Consider the following 27,594-nt stretch of genomic DNA (forward strand, 5'->3'; position numbering starts at 1 on the left):
CGACGGTCTATATTTGTCACGGAAACCGACAGCGGCGTAGCCGATTTAGATAAATGCACTGCTGGAGCCATTGCCTTAAGCTAGTTGATGGCGCTGGCCTCTAGCGTTAATATTTTAGTCACCAAATGAGTAATAGTAGTGCCATGCATAACGCTGACAGCCATGACCCTACTTGTCATAGTCCCTCATCCAAGATAGTTCTTATAGACAAACAACAAAACGCTAAATACAAATTGAAGAAAAAGCTCTCGGATCCCAACGGACCCTACGTAAATGGCGCGCAGGGTCCCTAACTTCGTTCCGGGCATGAAGCCATCGGCAGTTATCCATGAGCACCACCGAACCCTGAGGTAAACATGCCGGAGTGAGATGGAGCGTCTCGGATTGTACTTCTAGACCCAGCAAGCAGCTTTTTAACTCCGCTAGCGCAGCAGCAGCCCCGATACTCAAAGGGGTCACTATATCTTCGCGAAAGCGAACCATACTGGGAACCCCACTCACGTCAGACGCTAGTAAGCTACCAATAATCTGCCTCTTGGCGTCACTTTTCACAAACTCTGGAGGCACATCAATGCGAAACTCGGGCCGCAGCAGTGCGGCGCAGGTAGTCGGAGAAAGCAACGAGCTGAGCTTCCCCACGTTCATGACAGAGAGTGTACCGCCACCACAGCGGTCTTCCCGCAGTACCTGTAACGCAAAGTACCTCGGCGGTGCCTCCTCATAGCTGCAGTCGGTATGCCAAGGGAACTCCTGCATCGTCTCAGATCGAGCTTGATGTGTGGGGGTTTGGAAGGTCGTGCTATTCGGGCGAATATCCCAGAACCAACCGCGTGATGCGCTATGGGTAATGGGTAGTCCATGTCCATGGTATTTGTGGAGACCGAGGATGAGATTTTTGAGATAGTGGCTGTTGTCATCTTTGAACTGTAGGCTGACTTTGAGGATGCCACTTTTCCGGAGAGAGTTGGAAACCTCTGTAATGTGGCTTGGGCGTGATGCACAGCTGATATCACTTGCTATTAAATGCGGTACCGCACGAGGTGTCTCTGTGATGCATTAGGGCTTTTTGTCGCACTCAGGGCTTAGGGAGTGTTTGACTTACGGGTAGCCAAGTCCAACACCCTGCTGGGCCTGACGTTGCGTACGAATTGCTGCATGCTTTCGAGGGATATAGTCCCCCAGGTGAATTTTAATAAGGACAAAATTTGGTCCGGAGATAGTCTTCCGACTAAAGTCCTGGTCAGAGGGCGTGGGAATATTAATAACAAGGTGGCCGCCTCCCCGTTTGACTTAGTGGATGAATTATCGAGTGAGGAAGGGGTTGTTAAAGCATGGCAGTATGTCGGCCGCTATATACTGGGACCATAGCCAGTTCAACTCAGTTCAGCGGGGCAAATTGGCGGGAATGAGCTGAAATGCAGACCTAGCTCTCCTTATCCCAAGACTACCCACACGGCGCCCTCGAGATACAGTCGTAAGATGCCAATACTGTACTGTACACCTGCTCGTAAATGGCAACATATAACGAAAAGCAACATGAAATAGCCATCTCCTGTAACGTACCAATATGACACCACCTATTAGCGGACCCACGGCCATATCCATGAGCTGAACAAAACTATCTGAACATTTTGCACTAGTCGATCGCCACTTAGTCAGGAGCTAAACGCTATGCATGTGCAGCTGAATCCCCGGTAGTTCCAAATCCTACCTTGCATATGTTGCTGTGATGATCTGGTACTGCATGGTATTTGACAGGGCAGCGCTTACCAGTCACCCCAGCTTCCGGCCTCCACTTAGCTGAATGTATGAGGCAACTGAAGGCTTTTTGATGGACAATCACACGCCAAACTTATTGCGGAGTTTAGGGGATTCCAGCCTGCCATCACAGTAATTTGAATTGGACTCACTTTGCTGTTGTTCGCGCATTGCGATGTGCCGATTAGAGCCAGTCAAATGTTGCGAACATCTCCGCCTATATTGGATATTATGTGCAATTGTAGTTCTCGAATCTACAGTTACTGCGAACTCTGTGGAAGCCACGATACTAATGTGCCGTACGGATAATTGTATAGAATATAATTAGTTAAGAAACAGACTATATAAAAGAGATGCCATGTATACGTATTACCTAGACGTCACGCATAACAGAACACGTCCAAGCACCCCCATGGCTGATAGCGCAGATTCGATCTGGACCACTACGCCACACGCCAACCCCAAGGAACTGGCCATTGATTGAGTGATAAGTCCCAACGAGGGAATACCTAGTTTTCGCACCTGTTGGTCGCAATACCACGTCGTAAAGTATCTGATTGACTTTGCGTTGAATAATACAGGTGCCACCACCAGCAGACAATTGGGAGGCCCTCAATTGCTGTAGTCTTGCAACCCATTCAGTCGAACTCAAGTCTTCCCCAAATACAATTCCATCACCTTTCCCACTGCGGATAGGTTTCAGGAGATACTCGTTCTTTAGCTCCGGCAGCTCCTTGGAATGCCCGATCAGCTGGTGAAGTTCCAGTGAACCCGGAAGGATTGTGTCCGGGATGCCCCTGTCGAGGGTTTTCGCCTGTGCGGGCGAGAGAATGTTCCTTGCCACTAGAGAATCAAGCTCCTGCTTGACAATACCGAGCATTCTCTTATCATGAACAAGGAGAATGGTACGCATATCGTTAAAGCATCTGAGACTGATTTGGCGCAGCATTTCTGGCTGTAAGGCATGAAACTCTCGCTGGTGGAGCTCGAGACCGACCTGCTGAATTTCTTCCAAGATCTCTCCGCCATGATAAATTAACGGAGAAGGTGGGGCTGTGGTGTTCACGCTTTCCGGGCGTTCAGCCACACAACAGAGCTTGTAGCCACCCTTTGACTCAGGATCCGGCAGTAGCCTCAGATCGGCGGGCGTAATGAATCGAGGGGTGATACCTAAATGACGCTGGAGAAAGTCTACTACCATGTGGATATCGATACCCGCCTCCGCACCTTTGAGCAGGTGCAGCGGAAGACTCGGCTGAAAGAGATTAAAAAGGCCGTCGATCATCTATGCCCTGTTAACTAATCAAGTCCGAGGTTCTAAAGGCGCATGACTTACATTTGCAGGATCAGTACCGCCTACCAGGCCATTCCTTCCACCACAGATACCCATTTCATGAAATGCCTGTTGTCCAGAGGCCGCATACATAAGCCCATTGAATGAAAACCGTGCGTTGATCTCACTGATGCGGAAGTTTTCCACAGGCACAGGGCTCTCTCCGCTGCTGTCTTCCTCTACTAGGAAATCTGGCCTCCATGAACCTCGACATTCCCGGTAAGGAGGAAGGCTGTCAGGAACCTGACTGTCAATCCACTAATACAGTGGACTGTTAGTGACATAGTCGCAATAGTGTATAATAGAAACAACATACACGAAGTAGTTCTTCTTCTTCCGGCTCCAAAGGCATACGCTCTGCAAACCGTGCGGCGGGGTCCGCCCACCATCGTTCAACAATATCGGTTATGGCAAGGACCAGAGCTTCATGAAGCTCTCTCCATTGTCGTTGATGTTCTGCACTGACGAGAACCGGTCGGGGGGAACACGCCGCTCGGGAGCTTTTATGCCACGAGTTGGCAGAGCATAATCGCGTGAGGCTTTCTTGAATGGCCTCCTGGTCTTGAAGATATGTTGCCTTCTTGGAGTCGTAAGTTGCTACAGGCTCATAGTCTCCTGTATTGAGGGAGACGTGTACCTGTTGGAGCGGTTGGGGGGTGGGTAGCTTCATTGCGTGCAGATGGGATTTTAGATTGAATATCCAGTAGCGGAGTGCTTACTAGACCTCAAATATCGAAAGTATCAATTGAATAACAGATAGAGGATCACTAATTCGATATTTGATTCCAGTAGGGAGGTAAGCTCTAGAAGAATGCTAATAGTCGACCATGGGTGTAAAATCAGCCGTAAAATCAGCCTGTATATTTCTGGCTCCTACTTTGCCGCCCTCATTTTTCTCTTTTCTTTTCAGTTGGCTTTTTTTTTTTTTTTTAGTATTACTGCTACGAATCCCTGTACCCATCGTACAGCTGAATACTATGTTCAGCTCACAATTCCCCGCACTGACTGTGGCCACAGTTCGGAATTATCATAAAACAGAGTCTCAGCTCGTCACAATTTTAGTCCGAAATGCGAGGGGCAAAATTCCCTTTAATTCCACACATCCAGGGACTGCCAGATATTGAATAATCCTGTTCAATAGGTACGGCTAAGGATCCTGACTATGCATAAAAGTGGGCATGGATGGGGGTCAGGGTAGGGTTACACTACGGCAACATTGACTATTGAATTAACAAGATAAACCCCACCAATGTGCACACTAGACTGGAACTTATTTACGTGGAGCATCCCCCTAGCCTAGCTACTACTGCTAGTGTTATTGGTAGTGGACATGTTGTTACCACTACAAAGCTCCAGTTTGGCGCTAATTTGTTCAGGTGGAGAAGGTTGCAGCGAAATCTAGCCGTGTTGAATGTGGAGCTGAGTGTCCCGTCACTTTGATAAAATTTTCAGTTCGAGAAGATCCGTGGCAAGACAGGATCAACTGCGCCGTCACTTGCAAGCATTTAGTCATGTTGCGCTGCGCTAGTCAGCTACCAAAAAGCATTGATGCAGCTATACGCGTACAAGCACCTCCCTCGGGCAAAAGGGACGACCTGCGCACCAAGAATGCAATGTGGAATAGTCAGCTAGCATGTACGGGCAACATCGGCTGTTGATCGGTTGACGAACACGTCCCATCAGGGTACATGTCTTTTTCGAAGTCTGTAATTCTTTGGTAGTTAGCATCATGGTTAGCACCTTGAAGTGGAGAGGTACCCCCGTTCCCCATACCTTGGACTTATTCTCATGGCCTCTCGATTTTCTTGACTTTACAGGCTCTCGTTTCGTTAGACTGAGAGATATCAGGACAGGGTCTACTGTCTACTTAGGACCAGATTGCCAACCATCACGGAAAAGAGTTCCGAGATACAGCCGAACCCGCCGATTGGCTAGAAAGTACCAAGATCTCGATACTCACTCCGTTTGATGATTTGGGGAGGGTCTCAGGGTACACAAAGGTGGCTATGTATTCCAGTAGACAAGACCCACCTTGAAGACTCTGGGTCTCTAATACAGTATATCCATCCGACATGTAATTCTTCAAGGATACCGACGTAGTTTTTGGTGGTTTAGATTATCTCCCCACTGTAGTTAATAACATTCATCCATTACTGTGGTATTGACTACGGGCTACGGATAGAGAGGTGAGATTGTAGTAAGTAAAAGAACTGAGTTACTTACCAAGTCTATCACTCATGCTTCTAGTGAGTTCACAGCCGTCAAGCATAACCAGCGGACTGAGAATATATCTTAAGGCACTATGTAGAGCTTATTCTCATCAGAATCCTTATTATTTTTCCTTCCTACTATCCAGAGCTATCTTGTCACTAACACCTAAGCGCTTGCCGGCCGTATCACCCCACTGGCCGGTATATCTTTTGCAGAATGGAGACAATGACACAATGTTTAACGATGATACTACTTAACGTGTGTCACCTGGATGACGCAAGCGGAGGATCTGAGATTTCGATACCTGTCTTCTTCCCGCCTTCTGCGGGTTTCCTTCACTTCTTTTTCTTATGATGAATATTACGAGAGGAGAGGTTAGGGGGAAGGGAGAAAAAGGAATAATAAAAAAAAAATAAAACAAAAGGTACGAGAGAAGAGAGGAGAGCAGGGAAGAAACTGCAAAAAGAGTAACGCAGAAGACAAGACTAAAAATGGGATAGAAACGGCGATACAAGAATAAGTAGTCTAATAATACATCAGGAGAGTCCGTATCCAGGCCCAGTTGAGTGGTTTGGTTGGGCCAGGGACCTGCGGATCAAAGCTACAAGTAGCCACGTTACATATGGTTTCAAAAGGAAGGATAGGTTTATCAAGTGGGTTCTTATAGTTCGTCTCCATATCATCCTTCCTATACTTCCTGAGTAACAAGAGTTGTGTTCATGACCGGGAAACGATACTACATATGGCTAGTATACAGATATTTTGTCTATTGTGAAATTGTCGAGCAAAAGGATTGCACTGCCATTCTTGATGTGCTATATTCTTCGTCATTGCAGGATATTGTTGTTGAATGCAGGCTAGAGCGATCATAGATTCGCATGCATCCCGAATGGGACGAGTGGTTTGTATATGGGCCAACTGCAGAATACGTTATATCATTGATGCAAACTCTTCTAGAATATAAGAAGAGGAATCTGTTGATCTAGTTAATTGTTCAAATCTGTCCAGATAGTCCCTACTTGCTGATAGAGCCTTTGATCATCATAGACGTATATCTTAACAAGGGACGGCTGTACACCTAAATCCGCAACATCTGCGTTACTTTGGGCTAATATGTGGCCTAAAATCCTATACCTTCCCATGCCCAGTAGACGTCCCCTAAAGCTTAGCATCCTACTACGCTCTGAAATTACGCTCAATCTTGATAATAATCCGAGCGGAATTACCCACCACAACATGGTATGCTGGAACGTCCTAAGTGGGAAAAAAAAGTTCCTTTGTCGGCATTGTCTGTCGTAGGATGTTTTCTCTGTATGGGATTTTACCTTAGTCACAACACTTCCTGAACCGATGGTACACCCATCACCAATAGCCACACCGGGCAAGATTATGACATTCCCTGCTATCCAACAACCCTCTGCGGGACGCCGACGGCGCGGCCGCCGCGGATTTAGGGCAGAGCTGTCGGGAACACATTCACATTCGAGTCCATTCCGACAGCAACCTACTGGGTGTTGTTCGCCTCACTTTTCCTTGCGACGACGGCAGGTTTGGCAGCCAGTTTTGGATCACCTGAGTGATTTCTTCTATTCGCCTTAGAATGATGAATTTCCAATAGTTATATGCACTCCCATAGGTACGACCGGTAGATAATTCTGACCGTCACTAAAAGCTCCTGTCAGAGGCTAGTGGGGGGAAATATAGGGCAAACGTTGTCACTGACTACTAACATGATTGGGCAATATTGGGAGTGAGGAGCCTTCTACGGAGAATCTTGAGGGGTTCTCAAGCTAGGTATGTCTATCCTCTCTAATCTGGGACTACTTGTAAGGTACTGTGGGATATCGTGCGAAGGAGCAGTCCCTGAGCCCTAAAAGCGATAGGTCATCATTGCAACCGGGGAACTTGATCGCCAACGTTAGAAGTCTGAACTCGTCCAGCAGTTCGAACAAATCACGAGGCTCGAGGTTGAGACGGAACTGTTCCCAGAGTTTTCATCCTATAGCCAGTTTGTTTAAGGCAAGCTTTTGCTATATCATTTGGAATATATGTAATCTGGAAATACACTAGTACCGCAATCAATATTTCAGCTGTGCAGATACCAAACCCCAACCAACTTATTTACGGAGCTAGTCAATGGGGATAGCGGAATTCTATTGGTCATATAATAAACCCAATTCCATCGCAGCAAGTAAGCATTACAGATCGTCGTATGAGAAACTTTCATCTTTCACGAAAATATCGAAATCTTCGCCTGGAACCTGCGGGGGACGGATTTGACATGACCGCCGATGTTCATCTTCGAAATCTGCATATTCGGGTTGCCATTGTGGAAACCTCCGTAAACTCTCGCCAGTGTATAGGGACAACTTTTGCAATTTTGATGATGGGCCTCGGCTCGCGAAAAATCCTCGTGCAAAATCTTTCGAAGCGGAATGGTCTAGTTTCGGATGTGGCTTCAGGTTGTTTCTACGGCTCTCAAAAGTGTCATTCTGAGACCCGAACATGCGTCGAATACCCAAACCGACATGAAAGGAAAGTTCACGAAGATGGGTGAATCTCGTTGCAATAGTATTGGCAATATCGTTGGGCTATAGCATCATACCCTTAGTGATCGCCCGATAATTATGGAAGACGGATACACTCACCCAATGCTTCTCGCGGGAAATATCGAGTTCCAACGACGCGAGTTTCTGACAATGTTCATCGAGATATTCGATGTCACCTTTCTTAGGCGTAGGGCGTTCTCGCTCAGGTGTTTCGATGGTATGTAAGCAAAAGTGCCTCAGATTTGGATGAGACGCCACGGCAGTGACCGGCAGGAAGTACCCTTTGACAGTCAGGCTTTCCAAAGAATTGAACGAGGCCACAAAATTCTCAAGCTCATCACACTTGTCCAATCTATGATTATCAAAAGCCGAAATTGCGAAAGACTTCAAAGTGTGTACATGTCCAGCCATTAGTTTTAGATTATCATGACTTTCCTCTGGCCCTAAAGTGAGGGATTCCAGATTGGACCAGGGAAACCTGTCTCTCCAATGTACCCATTCATTTTCACGTATATTATATCCACTCAATGTAAGTTCTCGCAAGGGCGGAATGGTCTCGCTTTCTGTCAGATGCAGGGGCACAATTTCTGTTGTGGGTAGGATGCTGGGCATCACGCAGCCAGACCAAAAGAAGGAAATGGATATAGATAGCGAATACAGATTGGGACAGGCGGAGAAGACTTCTCGGAGTGCCAGTCGCTGCTGGTCCGCCCCTGTGCTCGTAGAGAATCCATCGATGCGGGTACAAAGTGTATGAACACACGGCATTTTTATATCTGTTTGCGTTGTCCCACACTCACTCATTAGGTGAAGCTTTGGCTTATTGGTGTGGTTCCAGAGAGTATCTAGAATGCTTTTGGTCAAAGGGATCCTTGTATCATAGAAGCTATAAATTTGGTCAGCTGGAAAACTTTGCGAAGGTTTATTGTGAGTGTACCTTACAACATGTTTTCTAAATTGGGCAGCTGTTTGACGAAGCGGATTAGGATATTGTCCGGCTGCTCAAGCTTGTGCATAATTCTTTCACTGTCTTCTGCCCCCTGGAACCACTCGATGGTGAGGTCGCGTACCGCAACACGTATCCTTCCATTTCGCTCATCAAGCAGTCGGTCAATGAGACCATGGCAAGCACTTCGCGTATGCTCCTCTGATTTCCCGTCCTCGGCCGATATATCCCAGTCTGTTCTCCGGAATTTATCCGAGCCCTTTAATATAATCGACCGATATAGTACTGGTGTGGCTAGGGAATGGAATGCCTTTGAGACTAAGCACACATTTTTGAGATCTTGGCGTGTGTCCAGCTGAATCATTGTTCGTTAGAAAGTCAGACTACTGATTGAGTTGACAACTTACGGCTTCAACGATAAGATAGTAAACATCTAAGCTCAATCTATTCATGTTTGGTATGCTTACTTTGCTAAGGATTTTGTAGTGAAAAAGTAACGTGGTGCTGGAAGGTTAGTAGAGAGGAAGAGAAGACGGTTTGTTGTTGAAACGGAAGACAGTCCTTTAATTTACAGCTTTCTTGGCCCCCCCACCTTTTAAGTTAGTAATGAAGTTACCATACGTCTGACCTCGAAGCCTAGTTTTGAGGAGCATATTTCGGTCTATATTCACTCAACCTCACCACCTAGGTTATCCCACCAAGCATGACTAGAGTCCCCCTATAAGCTACCTGATTTTCTAAAAGACATAAAGACATGATGTGGTCAAGGACAGACAAAGAAATGATGCAGACCCACCATAATCCAATCAGCGCCATAGCTATGCTTCAAATTATACCACCTAGAACCACATAATGGTCAGTGCAGTACTCGCCGCTGATTACGAATGAAGCGCAGAGCAGGTAGTTACATGTGAGCATGCCATCATAGTCTTGTGGAGCCTGGACAGACAAGCTTCGCAATCCGATAGTACGCTGATATATAGACACATACGTATAAGGAAATGCGGCGAATATTTGAAACATAGGTGGGGAGGCTTCTTAATCCTGGTTTAGCTTCTAAGCTCCAGGATTAGGTTCTGGGCCTGGAAGGTATATCTGTGTGGCACTTTGCTAAACACCGAAAAGCAACCTAGACCTACCGTTGCATGACATCAATCCATAACCAAACCAAATCCAACGTAACCGCAGTGTGTCCGCAAATATATACCTCGAGGTATCATTTCATATCCTCAATTGAGACCGTAATATCTCTGCATCAAGGACCAGCTTAACCAAAACACAGCGACATCAGAGATGCGGAGAAAACATACATCCATAAACGGAGAGCAATGACACCTGTTATGTATGCACTCGTAGTATACGGGGCATCCCATTTTGGGACCGCAACGCTGGTGTAGGTTCGGATTGGGGATAGGTGATATCTCTTGGCTTTGGTTGGGGGCTGTAGAATCTGTAGAAAGAGCCTAGCTGGAGGCCATTCTTACCGTTCATATTAGTAGTGGCATCGGTGGGGTTATCAACAATGATTTGGGGGGGGTGCGGAAGAGGCAGAGATACTGACAGGGAGCATGATGAGAACTGAGTTGGTGTTCATTGTGTGGCTACTGTGAGGTTAATTGGCAAGAGGCAAGGCTAGAGCAGGAAGAATTTATGAGTAAAGCGTTAGAAGGAGAAATATACTATTCAATAAAGAGATGTGACCGAATACTATGGGGTAGCTTATGGTCAAATTCATACACCTCATGTGGCTGATTAACATCAACTGTGTAGAATGCACCAATAGTATCAACTACGGCTTTGCTTCTGGACTTTAATACCCGGCATGTGAAAAGTCGAGGCAAAGAGAAGCGCCATCTACACAATATTAACACCAGTACAGTCCTCTGGTCTCTAGAGGACTGATACACACGACCATAGGGTGCGGAGAACAGGGCTTCCCGTCCTCTCAGCCTTACTTAAGTCAACTGTGTAAGCTCGGCTAAAAGAAAGGAGCGCCCTCTGAGGCTCGCTGCTTTACAGGTGAGCGACGCTAAGTTGTAGGCTGAGTGAAGGTGAGCAGGGTGAGCGAGTGTGTGAGCTAGATGATTTGGTGCAGGCTCAATCGCGCCTTGAGCAGCCTAGTGTCTCCATTACATAAAATAACTAGAGAGAGCACCTTTTGAAAAATTGCTCCTCTCTTTAAAACTTTTTTTGTGACTTCGCTTGGTGTTGTCATCTACATCTGCAAATACCATGCCTGCTTTATCCAAAGAGGAGCAACGACGAAGAAAGATAGAGGAGCTCCGCAAGCTTGGCGATTCACGCAGCTTCACTGCAGAGTACCAACAAGAGAAGAGAAATAAAGAAAACAAGGTTTGTCATAAGCAAAGGGCTCCAGCTACTGATCAAAAATATAATCTGGCTGTTGAAAGGTGGAAGTTGGAAGATACCGGTGATGTACCTAAGCCACCACCGAGCGACCCACGATCTTGGCCATCTAACTCGTATTCCTAACTGTCTTTACAGAATCACCAAATCTTAAAAAGCCTCAAAAACCCCAACAAATTCAGCTGTCAAATCAGAAGTCTGTATACAGTTTGCAATTAATGCATAAAAGAGGGCCAGATTAAAAGCATTCGCGCCGCTGCAATTGTATATGATGTTCGACGCCGTACTTACCGGATCAATGGCCGAAAGACATGTCTTGATACTACAGAGCCAACTGTCAGAAGAATCTTCAAGATCTAGAAGAATATTCTCTTAGGCATTGGATTCTAGATATTGATGCGTGTGGTCTGCCACCACCTCTTGATATCGTACGCAATATGGCAGAACTGTTACTATCTCATCGACTAAATTCAGCATCAATTGGATTAAACACTAGCCTCGCCCAGTACACTACCTATTATTCTTTGGCTCGCATCATCAGCTGGTGATTAAGCTTCTCTAGATAAGCAATGCCTTCCATATATTAGTGACGTGTTCATTCAAAGGAAAAGCTTCCTCAATAACAAGCGAAGGTTGACTCAGAGCAGCAGGGAGCCCTTTTGCCCTCGAACATTGATGCGAATTAGTAACGAGAGCACACTGACAAAGGATAGTAGTAAGTTGTCTTACTAGCAGAGATTTCTGGCAATGACAGTTAATTCACTTCACTGAATTCCGCGAGGCCTAAAGCTAGTTAAGCAGTGAAGTTTGACCAAAACTGGAAAGAGATCGTGCCCCCTAGCTGGCTGTTTGCTTCCATTCAATGTCATATCTCGTACCCTCCGCTTTCAACAACACAACTCCCGTATTCGTTCTACATCATACCGTTGACAAGCACGCCGAACAACACAGAAAACCAGCAAGAGGACGTGGTTCTGACAACTACTGCGCTTGAGCTTGACTTTAGTCAACTGCACGAAGCCGCCGCCAGAGCAAGCGAAGTACTTCTGTACATGAGTGTCTCGCATGCTTTTATCGGGGGATACGCCACAACGCTCCTTTGTGGGCACCGTATGACCGAAGTAAGTCAGACTGGAGCCTAAGCATAGCGCCCTTCAAGACAGGTTACGAGGTGCTTCTAAAGACACTTATCGTCACGGAGGTTACCTGGTGGACACTTTCTGCATGATCTCTCAGACCTCTCCCTCAAAATCGAGTACAAGTATCTCGCCTATTCAAAATTAGTTGGGACTCACTTGCCAGTCATCGGACATCGACATCATCGTTGACTCCAACAGCAGCCCGGTTTCTACACCAGCAAGCTCTGTCTAATGTACCAGCCGGGACAAGCTGAAAAACCTGCAGTGAAGTGCGACATTTTATGCGGAGGAGCTACAGAGCAATTGCGGCTGCCATCGGCGGCAACGGTCAAAGTGGTCAACGTCAACTCTTTGCGCCATGGTCTCAATGGTAAATGCATCCTTCCCTACCGTAATCCTTAACTGGTTATTTAGTCCTCTACACAACAAAGATCACAGTACTAAGTCATGCTATCTCAGTTCCAGTTGTCCACCCAAGGGTTTTAATCTTGACGAAAGTTAAACGATGGGCAATGATTAGGACTTCGCGGAACCCACGGACCGAGAAGAAGCGCGAGACTGACGAAATTGACGCGGTAGAATTACTTCGATGGCTTTTAAAGCACAAGATGAAGATCGACTTCGATGAGTATACAGAACGCCCCAAGGCATTGACCACCTCCAACGTTCAAGCTTTTTACCATCTCGCCGAGAAAGGTGCACAAGTTCGCCTGTTGCTGGAGAAAGCGCTTGAACAAAAGGACTTCGAAATCGTTAAAGGACCGCTCGCAAGTGAAGACTTCTGAGGAGGAACTTGAGGTGCACTCCCGATTATGCATTTCGATGGATGCTGGTTCTTTGTGTATTGCATGCTTTCGAAAGTGGATACGGGGATAAGGGCTTCAAATGGCTGTACTTGTTATTGGGTGAACATGAGATCGACCATTATAGTAATACAAAGCTTTCAATATATTTAGGGGGTCAAGGGAATTTCCTGATCTCCGAGAATTAGTGGATAATATGCTTATCAAATGGCTGTGCTAGTAAAATCTCATTATCAGTTGAATTGTAAATATAGTCAATGTAGTATAATTTATGGAGTACGCTACTAGGTAGGCTACCGGACCGTGCACAGAGTGGAGCAATTCCCAGAGCAGCACTAATATATTACTATTAAGATGTTACGCCTTCACATCATTCTGACGATGTAGTTATAACTGTTCTAGACTTTAGTTTCTTCGTATACGTATAGTTACTGAATTCACTTGTAACCGGATCAGTTGATCTCGGTTCCTGGTAGCGAGCTTATATCACAGATTCACAACACTTTCCGTCTCTTTCTCTTCCTTCTCCTTACTAGGCACCCAAACGTCAATTTCAAAATAGCCTATTCATACGCCTCGAAAACGTATCTGAGTTCACCCTTTGTTTATTCTAAACATCCCTGCATCACGCGGACGGGATTATTCTCGCTTCCAAGAATGTTTACCTCACAACAATCTACGAGCGTTTCTTCTAATTCCACGACTGTTTCTCCTGGGCCATCGAGTGTTTCTACTGGCCCGCCCACTGCCCTTATACCAGAAACACCCCATGCTTCATTGACTTCTCACGAGAAACGGTCACCAGAACTCGATGAGCCGAAGACAGCAAGAACTTGGACTTCATTAACCTCCGTCACTCAGACACAGTCGCCAGTATTCGATGAGCCGAAGACAGAGCTAGCGCAGAATTCATTAATTTCAGTCAACCAGACGCAGCCACCGACACTCGATGAGCTAAAAACCGTACAATGGCACCCCGCGAGACTGAGTGTAGCTTTAGAAGCACTACTCAACCACAATATTCCGGTCATGGAATATGGCTCGCAAATACTATATCGATGGGGGTGGGCAGAAGTCCTTCTGGTATGTATTGAAACTACCTTATCCAACGTATTAGGTAGGTAAGGGAGTAGCTGACTCCCTCGCGTCAGACCGTTGAATGGGCAGTGCCTGATGAGCTCCTTGCATTTGCCTCACGGGTGCTCACCGAGAGTGGCTTTCCTTGGACCCCAGTACCTAAGCGCTACAACCCAATCCTCGGTGGGTGGGAAGACCTGTGCGAGCATCATATCAGAGACGCTGCTGGCAAATATTACATCCGTCTCTATGGTCTTTCCACTCTCGGTCTGACTCTGAACGATACCTTCGAAGTCCGGTCTACGTTTGACCCTAGCCTAAGGCTCCTGACTCCAAAACCTCCCCGGTACATGCTATCCATGATTCAACACCTCCTCAACCTCCCCCTTCAACATCCCAGGCGACCCCGAGTAATTGATGACCTCGCAGGTTTCATTGAGGGATTCATTTTCCGTGGCGCTCCCGCTAACACACAATACTATGGTGAGGAAGACTGGGCAGCGCTGGAGAGGGAGTTCCTGGAAAAGGTACCGAGCGCAGTCGAGTACATCAAATCCTGGGACTGGGGTTATGTGCCTGATAAAGGGTATTTGGACGTCGCTGAAGCCATCGTTCGTGATGCCAAAAAATTGCGCACAGTTACCAACATGTCGTGAAAGCATGTTTGCATTTCAGTGACCGCATGGTAGGACAATTTGTCAATATTCTCTGCCATAGAGGGATAGTACTGATAGGAAAACCTTTACGTCTACGCTTGCTTTTCTCTTATCTTTTTCTTCTTTCTTCTTTTATCGGTCACACATTCAAGTCGGTCATTCAGAGTTATAATGTAATAGCTTGAATTCATCAATTCCAGGATGGGCCATTTCAGTACCATGATAGAATGCATGAGGTCAATGCGGATCAAGATCTCGGCTTGCAGACCAGATTATACATGGACTTTGTCTTGTTTCCCGTTACATCATTACTTTTGCTTGATAAAGTATTCTTCCAGCTTGGCCAAAAGAGTCGGAAAAAAAGTCACGTTTTGTAATATGGCTTAGACCTTGACATTCGCGTAAAAATTGCTCCAAATACTCACTGAACGCCATAGGCAAAGGACCAAAGATACCAACATCAAGCGGCTGCATGGTATGGTTTCAACGAGGTGGAAAGATAGCCAAAAGGATCTTATGTTGATCACAGAAGTTAATTAACTTCATAATATTATGAGATCCATGGCCGTCTAAAATTAAAAGGCGCCAATGTCTCCGGGTCTTTTTGCTTTATCTCCCGGTCAAAAACAGTTGTAAGCCAAGCATATCGTAGCTCGTCATTGATCCAGCCAGAAGGAGAAGGTGGAAAAAGCAACGGTGATCATTCGGATTAAAGCCTGAAGCTATGGATCCTAGATATTGCCTAAGATGGCCTGGTATCAGTAGTTGATAAAGTTATGCCCAGTATCATTTTCAGAGCCGGTGAAGGTTCCAGGACCTCTTCAACTATCTCAAGCACCTCCAGGAGTGCTCTCAGTTGTGCATGTGTATATTGATATGTTGATGGTGACCTAATCTTGGAGTTGTAATCTTGCTGTCCAACGTCGTGTCCCGCTTCCACTAGGTACAGCTTAGACAACACTTAAAAAAACCCACGTAGCAAAGCAAAACGTTATGTGAGAGAAATAGAACACCGCAATAATTTTTTGTCAATTTTAATACATATATGCCAGATTCCTGTGCTCAGTGCATTCACTGTTTTATCTGAGATAGCCTTACTACGCTTACGGGAATAGGTCAGTGGAAATATATATCAAGACTAACTAATATTGTTTGCGAAATTACATACTTTGGGATTTCTAACGGACAAGCTGTGAGTAGGCATCCAGTAGACTTCATTCTTTTGGTCGATATTGGCGTTTTCTGCCACATTAATCCGAATTCAGTATCTACCTGTTCTGTGGTAGTCCAAAGGAAGATTGATTTTTCTTCATTACTTCTGTAAACCTCTTATATACAAGTTGAACATCAGATTGATTTCCAATCAATCTGTTTCTATACGGAACTTATTCCGTAGATGAAGCCCTATAGTTTACCTGATCTTGCCTTGGTTCACAGCATGATTGCTTGTTGGTTCGATGACGATTTTCTGCTGGCTGGAGATTTTCCCACCAAGAGCTGGGATATAAGAGCTTGACTATGAGGTGCAGGGAGAAGTCACTACGCAGCATTCCATGGCGTATATTCTTTTTACCAGTAAGGTAAACAATGCCAGCGTAGCCGGACGGTTTGGAGAGTGATATTGCAAAATTTGGCTCTGTGCTTCTATCTCACAGTAATCCAATAATAACTGGAAGATCTCGTATTGTGGGCACAGAAACATACTGAAAAAGAGCTAGGTTACAGAGGATCTCAACCTTTGGGCACGAACGCAGATGACGTGTGGGTGTGTCGGATCACTAAATACAGAAATCTAACGTCTAATGTCCTTATGCCCAGCGTCAATATATCTGTCAGATTTTACCCTAGGGAAGAAACTTAGTTGCATTATTCTAAATAATACAGGAAACTGAAACAAACCTGTGCAATAGCCCCCAACCCTTCCACCAACCATGTTGCAATGCATGTCTCCACAGCAAGAAAGACCAAAAGGGGGGTTGCAATATTCTGATGACATTAGTAAATAAAAAATGTTCTTGAAATCAATTAATACACACTGCCTCTATCAGCACATGCTCCGGCCTGCTGAAGAGTGGCAAGGAGCGTCACGACAAGCACAGTCAGGTTGAGCTTCATAATGACCCAAAGAAATTTTTCAGCGGTGAGGTTTGTATGGCTGTTTGAAATATTTTTTTTAAAAAAAATAGGCTGTCAGATGCCAAAAAAGTACATTACTTGAGGACTGAGAATTGAGGAAGACTGATTAGGCTTTATATATTCGACCTCTTCTTATGTCTACCTTTTCGATGTCTGATGAGAAGCCCAAAGACATCTCTCTTCTACTATGATGTCTTGGGAAAGTGTATAAGCTGGCTACGTGAATTACTTCAAAGAGTTCAGTAGATAGTAATACATGTCATTTGTCTAGATCTATGGTAAGATTTGGTATAACTTTATTACCACTTTGTCTAGAACTAAGCCGATCTCTTGGCCGGCTTTATTTTTCCGTTTGCAGGTATTAACGCCACCACTCTAACCATAGATTAGAGAAACAGAATAACTATGTGTTGGTGTATAATTAAATCAAACAGTGCAGAGGAGAATATTACGAAAGATCATGACGTATATCGTAAAGGTGACACCAGGCTCAGTCAAAAGCATAACGGTTTTAGAGAGTGGTCCATTAATGTTGGATAGGAGTCCCTTTAATCAGAGTAAAGGCAGTATATTGTCAATTACGACGGGATAGATATCTATCTTTTACAACAAAGGTAGTCTGTTAATAATATAATCCAAGCGGTCTACTAGATGACTATATTATCTACCTTTACTTTGGTATCACATTCCAGATATTTGTAAAGAAAAGTGGTTAATTAAATTTTCAGATCAGGAGCGAATAGGGCATGAGATAAAGAGAAGTAATTCAAGAAAAGTAAAAAGTATCTCTCTAACATAAAGTCTTTCCAACCTGTAAAGAAATAAAATTAAGTAGATATTAATAAACATTCTAAACTAAATCAAACAAGAAGGCAGTTTAGTTGCTAGGATATCCAAGTAATACAGCCGTTAACTACTCCGAGTAAGTGCTTGCAAGAATAATAGCTGGAAAAGATCACATATAGTTACCCCCGCACCCATCCGCTTAAATTCGTTTGCCTGTGGAGCACCTACTACCAGCGGTATATGTAGGATTAGTTGACAAGGAATATAAATAACATCACCTCTATATTCACTATTAAGAAAAGTAAGAGTCATTACTTACTACCCAAAATTAAAGTTAGTGTTAAGTACTCAATAAGTGCCAATTAGAATGCCCATTTCATCTCAGTTTCCAGCTTTCCAGTGAGGATCTCGATGAAGTCTAGAGACAGTGCTTTAGTCCGCTTGTGACCCAGGTCAAATATACTTTGTATATCTATGACTCATATTGCATTTCATAACATTCAAACCCCTGTTTAAGGATCAAAATTTTTGAGGCACTATATTCTTTTAAACATTCTTTGTGCTGAACAGTATTAGACACTAATGTTTAAGGTTGCTTGCGGAACAGTGCACTAAAGCTTAGATACGTCTAAGGAATGTTTTAGAGAATATGAGAATAAAGTTAATAGACATTAACTTTATTTCTTTATCACCAAACTGGCTCAGAGAGCGTAATGTACATCTATTACGTCAACTATTGATATTTAATCAGTCTATGACACTCTTGTAAACTAATCCGGCGTGGGAATCATAGACCACGGATATCAATTAGAGAGATTTCTCTGGAACGCCCTATGTTTAGTTGATAATTTTAGCCTACATTACTCATATTGAAACTTTTCTTTTCACAAGCAATCTCTCTATTTTCACGAAATGAACTACTGGCCATTACTGATGTGCGCATCCCTATTTGGGGTTACTACAGCTTCCCCAATGCTGCCCCGTAACAGATTAGATTCAGTTTGGTCTGGTGAGACCAGACCGGAATATATGGGGCCGTGCTGGTTTGGGGATGCATGTGCCCAGGTAAGTAATAACTAGAGGGAATGTGAGCTCGTTATATAAATATTCCTCTAACTTATGCATAAACTTTCTAGCGTGGTTGCTGCAAGAATGTGAGCTCCATATTTATACGTTTGGTTTTAGTCCTACTAAAATTGTCAAATTCACAGATGAATTGGGGTGTCGGAACTTGTGTCGTAAGTCTCAAGTATTGCCAAACCCCCTCCACCAACCCATAACTAATGCACGGTGGTGATTGGCAGTGCTAAGCACTATATTACCCGTGGAGAATTGGTGGTTGGGCTTGAAATGAAAAGATCAGTTGGAGTAGATGGACTGATATTCTGAGAGTGGCATTCTTAATAGGCCTTGGCATAGGTTTTTACTATATATAATAGGTTTTCCCTATAGCGTTATGCAAATGCAAAGGCTATTATACCTTGCCAACATATATGGTATTCGGAATACCCTAGTAACTCTATGACCAAAGAGATCATGCATGGCTGTCTGGATTCCTGAATAACTAGGCCCTGAAGGATGAGAAAGGGAGAGAATTTGTATAGGTGGACGATCCCTCAGTTCGCGGGTGCTCCTCCGTCTTGGCTTCTCACAAAAGAAATCATATGACTCTGGTTTTGGAGCTTGCTTATCCCTAATGCGATTTATACGTAATCCACAAGAGACACATGGAAGAATGCTATCGATAAGCACAACAGAATTCAGTTAATACGACCACTCATAGAATAGCACTGCGCGGCTGTCCTTATTAAGGTGTTAGTTTATCAGTAATGTGCCCACTCGTGAGGTCGACAGCTGCTCTCATCCATCTTCTCTCGATTAGCTATTGCCAGCCGATAATGATAAGAGCTAAATGTCGTGTACAGGCGACGCCCAGGATCCCTTTGGATGTATGACTAGATAATTTTGTCCCAGCTAACACCCGTAACAGCTACATGCTGATTTTGATTAACATACTGCATGTGGAAGGCCTAACTATCGAGGGATGGTTCAGGTTCGAAATGGTATCATACATGCCAAGTCACTATTGGCACAGGCAGGCAAAGCCCATGACGGTGCAGCTCGTGTTATCGCTCAAGGATTCCATATGAATAACGTTCAGCTGGTTGATGGCGGTGGTGCCGTGGGTAATATGGGTGAGCTGGCCAGAACTCTAGTATCATTATCTGGTCCACAGGCCGTCCATGGTATTATTCCCAAGGCCCTTGTCGAGATTGGGAAGGGTTATAAAGATATCGACTGTCAAAGAGGTACGACGAAGGACCCCATTCCAAACAGGCAAGGCAAGGCCGCGGAGCGCGTTGTATCGGACTCGATCGAAGAGTCGGACTATGGCTTAGCGACCATTGTTCCGGACAGGCACATCCGCAAGCGATTAATGGCTCAGTTGGTCCACGAGGGAGGTCCAGGCTCGGGCTTTGTCGTGCTAGTGGGGTCTTTGGCACCATGGAGAAGCTTATGGAAATGACCACCTGGTATCAGCTGGGGATTCACAAGGCCGGTGCGGTCTTGCTGAACATCAACGGTTACTGGGGCGGAATCCTGCAGTGCGTGCCTGCCTCCGTGGAGGTGGGTTCAGTCAGTCAGGAAAATGCGGGAATTCTCACACCGGTATCTAGGGTAGAAGACATTCTGAAGATACTGAGGAAGTACCGAATTAGCAATGACCGATTGGAACTGGACTGGGGTCAGGAGTGAATCATTAATTCAGCACGACAAGTCCCAAGTGTTAAGGAAGGAACTGTAAAGCCGAGTTGCTCGCAGTATATTCATAATAAGTGATTTCTACAATCCTAGCCCTTGCTCATCGTTATGCTACAGCTTCGAGTTATGTACTTATAATCACTCTAAATTACATACTAACTCTTACACCTCCGCTTCGGCTTCTTGATAACCGACTAATGGCATGACTATTCACAATATGTCCCCGTTCCCGGTAACCTTGTACCGGAATCGTTTCTCTTTCGATCAAATATAGACCTTTCCCTCTTACTTTGTAGGGTTGGACTATTGATATGTGCAGAGTAGATCATGGTTATACTCGCCCCCTTACCTCCTAAAGAAAGGACATTTGATATGTAGATCATAGAAGCAAGCTATATAAATAGCCCTTGGTCAGGCTACGTTGGCTAGATTAATCCCATCATCACATTACCATATTCACCTCCCAGCCATACTTTTGTTTACTTGAAACCATCAAAGCAAGTGAATGAGTCCCTGATGGTTGTTAACTTCTTTAAAGTAATCTAACCGCAGAACAGTCTACAGTGCTTAACCATTATTTGAAACGCTTGCTCTCAAATTCATGTTTACCTTTCTACTTGGAATTGCCATTGCGAATGGTTCCGAAGGGTCAGCTAAATCAAACAGGGTATGGTTATGAAGCTTTGCTCTTTTATTGCATGAAAGCCTAAACTAACATGAATCGTAGTGCAGTTCTGACCTGCGGACATGCAATGATATCCTTTTGTTCCGGAATTGAAACACCATGCTGTTGTGGAGATGCTCACTAGCCTCGGGAACCATTATGTCGCTATAAATAGTGTAGCTAATTTAGTAATTCAGTAATTCAGACTTTAATACTCAGTGCCCTATAGTACTGATCTAATCCTGTATTGGTAGACAATAACTGCTAGGGCTCTAATATGGTTTAAAACATCAATTAACTATTTAAGCTATTCCCTGTTATTAACTCTCTGGGATCAATCTATCCTATTTCTCTACACCTTGCACACAATTATATATAATCGGGCTCTTACATCTTTAGCCTCGATTTGTGATGCTGGATGGCCCGGAGGGATCAATAGATAACGGTTTTGCGACGAGCCAGACAGTGGTCCGGCAATCCCGCAAGGTTGCCCAGGTCAAACGGTCCATCCTAACAACAAATCGGACGGCATTGGACACGGTCTTTGAGCATGCAGAGGAGACCTTCCACGTTTACTGCCACTATCCTGCAGGTTCGAAGGAGTGCGAGCGTATCTTCGTTGATGGTGTTGAAGACACGATTATTTCCCTCCCTGATAATATTGGAGACGGGCCCTTCGGTTGCATTGTATATATGAGACCAGTAGGTGACGGCTTCCAAATGCCCCAGCATCACTTGGAGCATCGGTCGCTAGAGGGGATTCGGAATCCCGTGTATGAGGTGAAAATTGACTAAATTTTCATCTCATCAAACTTAAGCGTGAAGACGAACCGGTGCAGATCCGAGTGGACTACACCAACCTCCTATGCTACTGGGACCAGATCACGGACTCTCCTGTTAGTCGGGTCAAACGAGGTCTTGATAAACAAGAGCTTACACAGGAAGAATGGCGAGCTCGTGTGCAGCGCGCTATTGTCCACGACAACCAAGTCCGCAAACGTGACGAGAGCATTCAGGTCAAAATGCCAATGGAGTACTCCAGCCCCCATATTAACAAGTGTTGGTGGGGTGCATTCCGAGACTGGCTCAAGAAACTTGTCTGTACCACACTCTCCTTCTGCCAGCGGACTACTGTCTAACGTTTGCAGACTACTGTGACCAAGTCTAGCCTTGGTGTCATACCCCTGGCTTCCACCATACGATTAATCTCATCCGGGCACGATGGGGCTGCCCTGGACAAACATTCTCGGCTGACCTTCAGATGGGCTTGGAGGCAAATATTGCTATGGATGCAAGATATGCTTACTATCTGTCTGTAACCTTTATTCCACCGGGCAAACCAGAGACCTTTGCCTACTTTGGTATGGAACCAACTGCTTATTTAGGTCTGCATATTGAAGGTAACGCCCAGATGCAAACAACAACGGGTAGAAAGAAGATTATCGATACACTATCATATCCGGGATTGGCTGTAAAAGGTACCGCCGCTATCGGGCCAACTCTGGGTGTATATGGAGAAGTGAATTCTCATCATCCTATGCGTGCTGCGGGTGTACTGACTTTGATTTGAGATTCGTGGTAAGATTACTTTGCACGGCCAGGTCGACGCCGGCGTGACACTTTCTTTCGGCAAGGCAGAAGTCTACTGGCCCTAGAGCGACGATGCAAAGGACCAGTATGAGAAGCTGCTTGACGTGAAGAGCGAACCAAAGGTCCAGCGCCCGGAACCGTTAAGCCTGTCTTTGAGGCGGGAGCTATAGTCGACGCCCAGCTGGACATCCTTGTCACTCCCGAGGCCAACATCGGTCTCAAAATTGGTGGTGGCACACTTGTAGGCAGTGCTACCCTTATGGATGCCCAGCTGACTGGGTATGTAACGGGCGATCTCTCCTTCCAAGCCCATAGTGATTACGACACAACTATTAACACATACAAATACCGTTTTGGCTCCTATCTATTCTACAACCTCAGATATAAAGCGACAGCCAAGATACTGAATTTTGTTGACTGGGCACTGGGTCCACGCATGGCATACTCTCCGGACAAAACTGTGAAGCTCTACGAAAAGCAGGGCTCTATTCCCCTAGCAAATTCAAGGAAGAATAGACGAAGTGTACCCAATGACGTATCCACGGGACTGATTAATACCTCAGCGCATGTTCTGATAAACAATAGCATGTCTGCTTATCTTGATCCGGCAACAGAGCTATTCCGACGCAAATATCCTATGGACACAGGTGAGTAGTAGAAGCCCGTCTAGCTTAAAGCTACAACCCTTTTCCAGACTTGCTAATTCTTGTTCTATATAACCCCAATGAACCGGAGTTTACTCAAAACTTCCAATGCCCTCCTGGAAGTACCGGAGATGCTAAGCTTCCGGAGCTTCGGTGTAAGCGCACCATACATAGTTGACACTTGAACACGTCCATGCTGATATCTTCTAGTCAACTGCAACCTTCTATAGGGCTTCGTCGAGCCGGCTAGTGGAAAGACAGCCGGCGAAACTGATCCTGAAGCAGGCGCAGTCACCGGCCTCTGTGAGCCCATTCTTAAAATCGCGAGCAACAAGAGAACTGAGCTCTTCACATTCTCCAGAGACCCCGATCGCACGAGGATCCGTTACGAGGCACATGCTAGAAGCCGAGTATAGACCTCAACAAGAGGTTAAATCGGCGAAATCTACAACTTCAATGTGATGAATTTCCGTGGAAGTCTTCCGAGCAGGGAGGGCACTATTTAGCAAGGGATTCCCGGACTGGAACCTGTGTACCATCATTCCAAAACAATTGGCACCGGCAGTGTGCGAGTACGTATCTCGTGACTTCTCTCACTTCCAGTGGTGCTTGCTGACAGGAGATAGAAAAATGATGGGCCAATTGCAATCTAACTGGAAAAAGCTAGAGCCTGATCCTCCATCAAACGATGAGCGAGGAGACTATTGGGACTGGTGGTCATCAAACGGTAAAGAACTTAGGGAATTCTTGTTCTACACTCAGACGACCTTTGACTGGCGGTGGGATATCTCAGAACCATCAAGAGGCTGGACAACTCCGGGCGCGCATGGGCCAAAGGATACCTCCTACACGCAAAGATTAGTGGAATATCCAAATGAACAGCCCCTTCCGGACGGGGTGTCTACCTGTGTATGGATCGGAAAAGCGATAGAAAGTAGAAATCTGAAATGTCAGCTAACACGTATTTAGGACAACAACTTTCTGTCCTGGGCTTTTAAACGCGACTACCTTGTATCCTGGATTCATCAGGACCCCACCACTATCACCAGCAGTACTTGGTGGGACGCCACGGGTAAGGAATTCACAGGTGGCCATGAAGGGCCTCCAGGCATGGATGCGATCCTTTGTGCAGTCAACATCTTCGGGCAGGATGACACGTACAGGCTCCCGGAGGGCCAGAAGGGAGCGGTATACAACGCCTATTGTCGCAAGAATTCTGGTGAGATTACATACTGGTCAGTCGATTACAGCATAGGGAAGTGCCTGGTCAAATTCGCCGACGGGATCAGTAAGACAAAAAGGGACTCAGGGAGCTGGGTAGGATGGAAGGTCGAGAGTAAGTTGGCTCCCTCTTTCTGGGCTCGAAGGTTTTCTGTAACTAATGGGCTGACAGGTGTGCAAATGGTGGACGACGATGCAAGATTCGAGAAGACGATCTAATTCGTGCAATAAAGAAGGTCAAGACAATATAGGGAGAGGAATTGTAGTGAAGTACAGGAGATAATTTAGAAAGCGGATTTTAACTGCGCATACTCCGTAGTCCTCTGTACTTTCTTCTCCGCAGTAGCTCAGGGGTGAGGGGATAGTCCCACTCTCTAGTAGACCAATAATGTGCTGTCTCTTCACAAGATTCGCCTGTTAGACTGAATTTAAGACTCGAGGAAACCCCCACCAAAAGCGCTTGTCCTGAAACCCTTCAGTATCTTCCCCCGTTTACACTGGCCATTATGAGTAACAACCGAGGATATTTACCACGATGGGGTGAGTTGCCTATCGAACAATATCTGATTGTACTTATCCGTCTAAAGAATATCTATTTCTTTTCTCTAGACTGCTAATATTAGTACCAGAGGCACTGGGACCATGCAGTAACAGAATCACCCGACCAACAGCGCGTTCAACTCGTCCGCCAATTTCTCGATCTGGATGAAATTCCTCAGGAATGGTTTCCCACTCAGGAGAGTGAGCCATTGCCGCGCACACCCACAGAAGAGGAGATCAACGCTATACTTCGTCCCTGGCGATCGGCTGATCTGCGCCGGAGAGCGTGGCATATATACACGAATGTTACAGATGAACCGATCTTCCTCCGAACACACTATAACCCCGAAGATGACGAGAAAATGGACCATTGGGCTTGCGTATCAGAAGAATTTGAGGATCAGGCTTGGTGGGCGTGTTTGAATAACGCCCAGCTATATAACTTTGGATCAGATTGGCAACGAGTGTATGACATCTTGCCTGAAATTGCTGGACCTTCGGCCGAGGGACCTGTATCACTAGATAATCTATCGTCAACACGGTCACATTTCAAAACATGGCTTAGCGAGGCGAAACGAATTGAACTTGAGCATTGGAAAAAGGATCCCCATCGATATATTGAGGTCAAGGCAGCTGGACTTCTCCGCGCAGTAACGACAAGATATATACTTCTCGCAGATCAAGAGGCCTTCGAGACAGATGGACGTTTACGCCTAATATACCTGGATAATAAGCGTAATATTGTCCGGGAGACACGGGTTGACGCTGATGGACAGACTATTACAGATATTATTATGGCCTGGTTTGAACTGACTGACCCTTCTGAAGTGGAAGATGGCATCACTGGTGACAGATACCGGGTCACCGGTGATTTGGGCAGAGAGTTATATCAACTGACAGAATCTGATTTGGCAGATCCTTAGATCCGTGTTCTGATAGTTGTACTGAGTGAGTTTCTATAGAGCGAAACATGGCTTCAATTTATATCTCTGGATGTGATACAGAGAGGACAGGTCATACAGGACGAGTCAAGTTCAAAATTGTCTGGAGAAAGGTGTGCAGTGCTTCGCAAAATATATTTGAAAGATTTACACTCCGATATTATCTCAAACCCTACATCAAAGTCCGAACTAGTTCTCTTCTAGCATCCTTGGGTGAGTTAGACACATGAAGATCGGATAAATTTAGCGAGCGTCATATACTCAGTAATGCATCAAATACAAAGCAGTGCAGTAGAGTAAACAGTTTGGTATTGGCGGAGAAGTTTTCCGCCTATATAAGGCAGGTAAATTTAGAAGATTACTAGGAACCATACATGAGCTTTTCATTGATTCGGATCACCCACTCTTAGGCTAATCGACCTGTCAAACGTACTAAATTCCACGGCCGAGCGACGAATTTTCAACTATAAAACCAGGATTCAACTAACCTAACTAATAGCGGGACATAAAGCTATTTACTAGGGCAGTTTCTTATAGTATGTCCAACTATCCCACAGTCACCAAGTAAATCTAGACTGTATTTACACGTAATATTACAATGATATTATGGAATGGTATTATTGTATTATTGGTCACAATCAAAGTGTGGCAAACTTTGCCCTATACAGAATCGAACGGAACTTCGAAAATTCATGCGAATCGATTAACTTCGTATATAATGCTCAGTTATCACAGGCCTGCCTTTTAAAAAAGCTTAGTAAAAAACAGAGCGTAGTTGAGTACAAAGAAGATCCAGTCTATAGAATGTAGAATCCCATGATATAAACCCGCCGCTCGCTGTACCCAAGGCCAGGGGTGGGCATCCGTAGCATCCTTGACGGCTGAGTGCTAAATTAGCGAGGCTTGGGGGTGAACCACAGTATAATTTTACCCGCCAATGCAAAATCAATCAACTTCTTGTAAGTGTTGATGACCTGACGCAGGTGAGTTTGCTCTGGAAAGTATGATAAGGGGGTGACTAAGAAATTGACTCCTAAGAAATGGATTTGCAGATTGTCTCTGAGGAGGAAGTGGCTTGACATACTCCTGATGGGATAGCTGAGTAGCTATCGTAGTTTCTGCATTTCCCGTTGAAATTTCCGGCACATACGGCGAACATGCAATTTGAGAGGGCGCTGGCTCTGGTGTTCTATTGGAGATATGCTCGTGCTTCCAGTGACTAAGAGTATGAGAGGAGGCTCTGGCATCCGGATGATTAGGTCCTAATACTTTGCTGCGCAGTTCAGAGCAATTTTCCATTAGGGCCATGGCATCGTGTAGCTTCCCTTGGGATTCCCAGGTGTAGGCAAGGTTCGCCATGCTGGTCAGAGTGCCAGGATGCTCAGCTCCTAGCACTGTCTTCCTTGTCTCCATCACTTGCACCTCCAGCTCCTCGGCTTCATCCCATCGTCCCTGATTCCAGTAGGTTGA

General features: G+C 45.3%; 9 protein-coding genes across 9 annotated transcripts in view; 6 read left to right on the forward strand and 3 right to left on the reverse strand.

Moving 5' to 3' along the window:
* Window positions 1–222: 222 nt before the first annotated feature.
* BDW43DRAFT_321106 (uncharacterized protein) lies at window positions 223–3,761 on the reverse strand (the record flags this gene model as incomplete). Its single annotated transcript, XM_032049259.1, has 4 exons — window positions 223–985; window positions 2,268–3,043; window positions 3,095–3,349; window positions 3,408–3,761. The coding sequence occupies 4 exons, from the start codon at window positions 3,759–3,761 to the stop codon at window positions 223–225; spliced, it is 2,148 nt and encodes a 715-aa protein (XP_031904751.1).
* A 3,686-nt stretch (window positions 3,762–7,447) lies between these two features.
* BDW43DRAFT_262614 (uncharacterized protein) lies at window positions 7,448–9,310 on the reverse strand. Its single transcript, XM_032040441.1, has 3 exons — window positions 8,794–9,310; window positions 7,951–8,737; window positions 7,448–7,893 (listed from the first exon to the last, which is right to left on the reverse strand). The coding sequence occupies exons 1-3, from the start codon at window positions 9,159–9,161 to the stop codon at window positions 7,501–7,503; spliced, it is 1,548 nt and encodes a 515-aa protein (XP_031904752.1). The 5' UTR covers window positions 9,162–9,310; the 3' UTR covers window positions 7,448–7,500.
* Window positions 9,311–11,029: 1,719 nt separating this feature from the next.
* BDW43DRAFT_306617 (uncharacterized protein) lies at window positions 11,030–13,088 on the forward strand (the record flags this gene model as incomplete). The annotated part of the gene is made up of 4 exons (XM_032046065.1): window positions 11,030–11,149; window positions 11,971–12,285; window positions 12,502–12,673; window positions 12,763–13,088. 4 exons carry the CDS (start codon window positions 11,030–11,032, stop codon window positions 13,086–13,088), a joined length of 933 nt encoding a protein of 310 aa, XP_031904753.1.
* A 675-nt stretch (window positions 13,089–13,763) lies between these two features.
* Window positions 13,764–14,839, forward strand: BDW43DRAFT_321107 (uncharacterized protein; the record flags this gene model as incomplete). The annotated part of the gene is made up of 3 exons (XM_032049260.1): window positions 13,764–13,903; window positions 14,090–14,189; window positions 14,258–14,839. 3 exons carry the CDS (start codon window positions 13,764–13,766, stop codon window positions 14,837–14,839), a joined length of 822 nt encoding a protein of 273 aa, XP_031904754.1.
* A 4,966-nt stretch (window positions 14,840–19,805) lies between these two features.
* BDW43DRAFT_306619 (LOG family protein) lies at window positions 19,806–20,518 on the forward strand (the record flags this gene model as incomplete). The annotated part of the gene is made up of 2 exons (XM_032046066.1): window positions 19,806–20,249; window positions 20,303–20,518. The coding sequence occupies 2 exons, from the start codon at window positions 19,806–19,808 to the stop codon at window positions 20,516–20,518; spliced, it is 660 nt and encodes a 219-aa protein (XP_031904755.1).
* Window positions 20,519–21,599: 1,081 nt separating this feature from the next.
* Window positions 21,600–23,433, forward strand: BDW43DRAFT_306620 (uncharacterized protein; the record flags this gene model as incomplete). The annotated part of the gene is made up of 5 exons (XM_032046067.1): window positions 21,600–21,968; window positions 22,028–22,285; window positions 22,357–22,695; window positions 22,760–22,828; window positions 22,891–23,433. 5 exons carry the CDS (start codon window positions 21,600–21,602, stop codon window positions 23,431–23,433), a joined length of 1,578 nt encoding a protein of 525 aa, XP_031904756.1.
* An 808-nt stretch (window positions 23,434–24,241) lies between these two features.
* BDW43DRAFT_262616 (uncharacterized protein) lies at window positions 24,242–24,885 on the forward strand. Its single transcript, XM_032040442.1, has 3 exons — window positions 24,242–24,267; window positions 24,328–24,364; window positions 24,431–24,885. The coding sequence occupies exon 3, from the start codon at window positions 24,533–24,535 to the stop codon at window positions 24,860–24,862; it is 330 nt and encodes a 109-aa protein (XP_031904757.1). The 5' UTR covers window positions 24,242–24,267; window positions 24,328–24,364; window positions 24,431–24,532; the 3' UTR covers window positions 24,863–24,885.
* Window positions 24,886–25,149: 264 nt separating this feature from the next.
* BDW43DRAFT_321108 (uncharacterized protein) lies at window positions 25,150–26,106 on the forward strand (the record flags this gene model as incomplete). The annotated part of the gene is made up of 2 exons (XM_032049261.1): window positions 25,150–25,212; window positions 25,273–26,106. The coding sequence occupies 2 exons, from the start codon at window positions 25,150–25,152 to the stop codon at window positions 26,104–26,106; spliced, it is 897 nt and encodes a 298-aa protein (XP_031904758.1).
* An 812-nt stretch (window positions 26,107–26,918) lies between these two features.
* BDW43DRAFT_321109 (uncharacterized protein) overlaps window positions 26,919–27,594 on the reverse strand; it is a gene marked incomplete at its 5' end in the record, with an annotated part of 3,701 nt that continues 3,025 nt past the window's right edge. The window contains one exon of the mRNA XM_032049262.1: window positions 26,919–27,576. Coding sequence (XP_031904759.1) covers window positions 27,070–27,576 — 507 coding nt within the window. The 3' untranslated portion in view covers window positions 26,919–27,069. The remainder of the gene's footprint in view (window positions 27,577–27,594) is intronic.

This window comes from Aspergillus alliaceus, assembly GCF_009176365.1.
Source record: "Aspergillus alliaceus strain CBS 536.65 unplaced genomic scaffold BDW43scaffold_4, whole genome shotgun sequence".
Classification (NCBI taxonomy): domain Eukaryota; kingdom Fungi; phylum Ascomycota; class Eurotiomycetes; order Eurotiales; family Aspergillaceae; genus Aspergillus; species Aspergillus alliaceus.